The sequence below is a fragment of the Cryptotermes secundus genome, unplaced genomic scaffold, assembly GCF_002891405.2.
Source record: "Cryptotermes secundus unplaced genomic scaffold, Csec_1.0 scaffold59, whole genome shotgun sequence".
NCBI lineage: Eukaryota > Metazoa > Arthropoda > Insecta > Blattodea > Kalotermitidae > Cryptotermes > Cryptotermes secundus.
In genome coordinates, this window is record NW_019738348.1 from 815,463 (window position 1) to 820,758 (window position 5,296).

General features: G+C 38.3%; 1 protein-coding gene across 1 annotated transcript in view; it reads right to left on the bottom strand.

Moving 5' to 3' along the window:
• Window positions 1–1,540: 1,540 nt before the first annotated feature.
• Window positions 1,541–5,296, bottom strand: part of LOC111870709 — a 33,670-nt gene continuing 29,914 nt past the window's right edge. The window contains exons 13-14 of the mRNA XM_023863192.2: window positions 3,479–3,633; window positions 1,541–1,880 (exon numbers count right to left, since the gene is read on the bottom strand). Of these exons, the coding sequence (XP_023718960.1) occupies window positions 1,778–1,880; window positions 3,479–3,633 (258 nt within the window). The 3' untranslated portion in view covers window positions 1,541–1,777. The remainder of the gene's footprint in view (window positions 1,881–3,478; window positions 3,634–5,296) is intronic.

The following is a 5,296-nucleotide window of genomic DNA, read 5'->3' on the forward strand; positions in this document are numbered from 1 at the left end:
GTGAAGGGAGTTGATAGAGCCAATCAATACTTGGCCTATTATTCTCTTCCTCGGAAAACAGTAAAGTGGACAAAGAAAGTTGCCTTGTGGTTTATAAATTGTGCCATTTTCAATTCATTTTTGGTTTACAAAATCTAAACCCTGATTCAAAACTGAAATACAAAGAATTTCTGATGAATGTGGCAAAGGCTTGGGCTACAGATCAGATGGTGGCGGCAGAACGAGAGTCAGACACAGACTTAGTGTGACTGGGCCCATCAACACCCACCCCACACAGGCATCATGTGGACCACCCTGGGCGACTCCCAGGTGTATGCGGAAACATACCCTCATGAAAATTGTGAAGAGTGAACATTCCAAGGGGAAGCATCCTTCTAGGCAACACCACTGTTTGTGCAGTTCAAAAAAAATGGAGTATGACTGCCTACATTTGCAAGTTCTATGTAATGCCACTTCACAAAGGGGAATGTTTCCAAAATATCACACTCTCAAGCACTTCTAGGAGGATTGGTAAGTGTTCTCCAAAAATTTTAGTTCATAAAATTAATTAGGATATTTTATAATAATTTTCAAAATGAACAGTGCACAAGTTAGGGTACTAGGTTTAAAAATGCCGGTCCTCAGGGTGATTTAAATATTCAAACTGCCGGTCCGTGATGTGTTAAATAATTGTTCATTCCTTAGATAAACACTAAAACTAGTAAGAAGCAAATCTTTTGTTTATATTTGTTTTGCTTCATATCTCTAGGAATGTGGAAACAATTTGAACTATTCAGTTTTGGTTAATGTTCAACAAATGCACAAGTAGACTCGCAACAAAAATTGCCAAAATAAATTTCAACACTGGAAAACCTTACTATTTATTGAACACACCTTTTAATTTCTAAAATGGCGAATATGAATAGTCATTGGTCACAAAACATCAAATTTGAACTTCATTAAACATTTTGATAAAAAGTAATATACATTTCTCAACAAAATTAAAATCTAAAATATTTCTGGATCCCAATGGTCATTTCAGGGATGCCACTTTACTTCAGGATCAAAATTATTAATTTTCAAAAGTATCATGTTTAACATAACTGAAATTTTTCATATAAAAGAAGGATAATGAGCACCATGTTATATTATGTACAGCTCTTTGACTTGATGTGAACTACACAGATGTCAATGTAAAAAAGCGACGTCCTGCTCTTTTTATAACACGCGATTTTAGGTAACAATACTTTCAAGCTTCCTAAAAAAATATGTTTTATAAGTTGAACTCCATTTAAAAATCGAAGTGTTCACACATTACCACTGTCTCATCATCATCAAATGACAATTTTAAGTACCACTATATTACTAAAAATGCATTTGAGGTATTATGAAATGTCACTGAAGTTCACAGCATGTGTATTCATACACACATGCAAATTAATGAACTCAACAGTAATACACTCATATATATCCTGTTAAAAATAATCTATATTTTGTTTCTGACAGAATATTCATTGTCTTCAGACAGTAACTGATGAAATGTGCTCTGCTTCCTGAAGAGTATTTTACTTGTGACAGTTCAATTTGAACATTATACAAAAATATTTATTAAAATAGCAACAGTTATTGTGCAATTATCAGTGACTCTCACCTGAAATGTCACTGAAATGGAATGGGTCATACAGGTATGGTGAGTACAGTAACTTGAGCAACCACATACACCTGTCAGTTTCTAGGTGAGTACACATTTCCTTTAGTTTATATCTGTGCACTTTGCCATCTTTTATCTAGTAGATATTCATCGAAGCATTAATCTCACAATTAAAACCATAGTCAGGAGTACAATGAAGCTTCCATGGATATTTGAGGCACCAGCCAGACGGCAATTGAACATGTCATATCTAAAGAGAAACAAATTTCATTATTACTTCAACATGAAGTTTGATCAGAGTTTCAGTGTCAGAATATAAGTCTTTTCATAAGGAGGAAATATGCATTACGTTGTGCATGTTATTCAGGAAGCTTTTCATCTTAGACATGCTCAACACACACTGCATGAAGGAGTACTGTACACTTTATTTCTCTGAAGCACAAAGTTAGTCTAAATAATATTTAAACATTCAGTATCTACCATAAAGAAACGACAGCAGGATTTCATTAAAAAAGCCAACCTGGTTTAACACTTTCAATCACCAAACTCGTCTAAAGAATATTTAAAAATTCAGTTAACACACTGTGTCTCAACTGCAAATATTAATGAATTAATGTCGTCTAAGGAATAATAGCTATTTATTCTGACAATTACAAGAAAGCTATAAGTACACTATGTGGGCGAAATGCAAAATTTTTAAATGTTAAAGCAGGTGAACATATAGTAACCATGAAGAAAGCAGTCTTATGGGATTTGGCACCGTGTATATGTGGTGTTAACCGACGTTTCGGAGGAACGTATCGCCTCCATCTTCAGGGTAGAAGAAAAAATATAAGAAATCTGCAAAGTGAAGAGACCGTGAGAACCGGTAAAAGCAGACTGTGTGGAAATATACACAGCTATGTGAGAGCAGAGAGGGTAGGGAGGAACGGCAAGTATACAAGTGAAAGCAGTAGTGTGGGAGGGGTAGGGGAAGGGAGCTGGGACAAGCGTGTTTTTGTGTAGGGGAGAGAAAGGCAAGGTTAAAGGCTGGGCACTAATCCATAAGCTGAGGGGGGTGGGGGTGGTTATGTTGGTTGGTCATGGCCTGTGTGGCCTTCTGGATCTGGCGTCATATCCCGGTGGGGGTTTTCTAAGAGAACAGATGAGAGGTTTCCAAGACTTGCTGAGACAAAACCCCCCCTCTCTGTTCATATTTCAATCTCAATTGCCTCCCTAATGATGCGATCCATATAGCGGGTCTTGGTGGCGAGGATGGAGGTATTTTGAAGCTGAATGCGGTGTCCCAGATCAATGCTGTGTTCAGCTACGGCCAACTTGTCCAGTTGTTCGAGATGGATGTGCTGCTGATGCTCCTTCAACCTCATGTCCACGGAGCGGCCTGTCTGCCCAATATAGACCTTCCCGCTTGTCCCAGCTCCCTTCCCCTACCCCTCCCACACTACTGCTTTCACTTGCATACTTGCCCTTCCCCCCTACCCTCTCTGCTCTCATATAGCTGTGTATATTTCCACGCAGTCTGCTTTTACCGGTTCTCACAGTCTCTTCGCTTTGAAGATTTCTTATATTTTTTCTTCTACCCTGAAGATGGAGGCGATACGTTCCTCCGAAACGTCGGTTAACACCACATATACACGGTGCCAAATCCCAGAAGACTGCTTTCTTCATAGTCACCGCCGTGAAAGCCTCAAATCTTACATATAGTAACCACTTTACAGAGTTAAAGGGGTAAATTTAAATTAGAATATTGGGGTTCATGACAGATCATTACATAACAATCAGTTTTACAGCCAGGTCCCATCAGAAATTTATGGAAGACAACTTTATATTAATAAAAATAAACATTACCTTGTTGGTTTATTGGCAACAATGTTACTGAATTCAGCTTCTACTAGCTGTCCATCAAAATATGTAATAAGATCTTCAAATGGATATTCATAACCCTGCAGACATTCACACTTATAGCCTCCAGTTTCAAAACCACGCCCAAGAATTGGAACACACTGCAACATAAAATGCAAATTTTGTCAGGTCAAGTCTTGGAAGAGCTTTGGATTCTAGTATTTTAATTAAAAATTGCAAGTCATGTCTTGCTTTCACTACTGACCACCTCCTTTGTTTATTCCATTTCTGTTTACTATCTTAGATTATTCTGAAATGAATTCTTAATCTGTTTTGACAATCATGAGATGCACTCTAGGTTCCAGCTATCACCAATAATAATTATTATAATCAGCACTGAAAGAATTAAGCAAGAGGATTATAATCCTATTAATCATAATTACTCTGAAGTTATTCATGCACCTTATACATTGAAAAAGTCTATTCTGTACACACACATCAACATACACACCCATATGGTGAGTCCTGGGATCAAACTTTAGCAAGCTGAGAAAATAATTTGGAGCAGAATATGTAAACCAACAGTGGTCCAGTTCACCACTTTCCAGAGTTACAGCATTTCAGAGTTTATGTGGTGAAGCCTTCATAGGGTCACAAGATGGAGCTCCTTTTGGCAGAGGTTATTTAACAGTTTCAATACTGAGACTATACAGCATCAGAAGCTGGAGCTCATACTGCATTCATTTATGGATCACATTAATTCTGACAGCATAGTCATCATAACAGCATGATTTATGTACAGTTCTTGTAGTGGAAATGCTAGAGCTGCATCAACAGAAGAGCAGCATCAGCATCCAGATTCAAGAGACATGTTTCTGCAATCATATAACACGGTCTGAGGGAAAGGGTCATTCATGTCATCAGCACACACTGGTTGCAGCAGATGAAATGTGCAGAATGAAGAGAGGTGTACAATGCTGTACACGCTAATCCATCAGCCTTCATTTGTTGGGTCACATGTGAAATGCCTCTTTCAGAATGCACTCTGGCACACATTTTTTGAGGAGCAGTTACACTTCTTTCACATAGAACTTGTATAAGGACTACACCCAAGGAACAATAACGTATGTCTCCACTTATGTCAATGGTTTCTACACAGAACTGGATATGAACATGATGTTTTGTACCACAGTGTGCACAGATGCAACATTCACAAGAAATGAAGTAAATCTACACTAAGGACACTGCAGAATACTCATGCTACTTGATGATCTTCATTTCAACAAAGACTGTGTCAATATTTGGTCTGCAATCATAAATGACCACCCTTAATTGACCACATGTAACAGCAAATCATCTCAGTGTAATCCATGCTGACTTTCTTTAAAGAAAACCTCCCCTTTTAGTGGAAGATGTATCCCCTAATGTTCGCAGTGGCACATGAATTCGTGATTTCAGCACAATGATATCCCCCCCCACACACACACACACACACACACTTTTCAAGCCAAGTGCATAAGTGGATGAACATTCATTTCCCAGCACATGAATCAGCATTGAGGGTCCCATCACCTGGCCTCAACATTCTCTTATCATCATCATCAGTAATCTGTCAAGACGACAGGTCCACAGTCTCTTCCAAAACAATTCCTCCACTTAATGCGATCTAGAGCTTTCTCCTTCAAATGACAGTATCCTCTTCTGTCCCCAAGGTCATCCAGCATCTTCTTACGTCTTCTTGTCACTTCTATCCGCCCCTCTATCTTTCCTTCGATAACTTCTTTTAGAAGGCAGTTTCTGCGTAAAACATGACCAATCCAATTA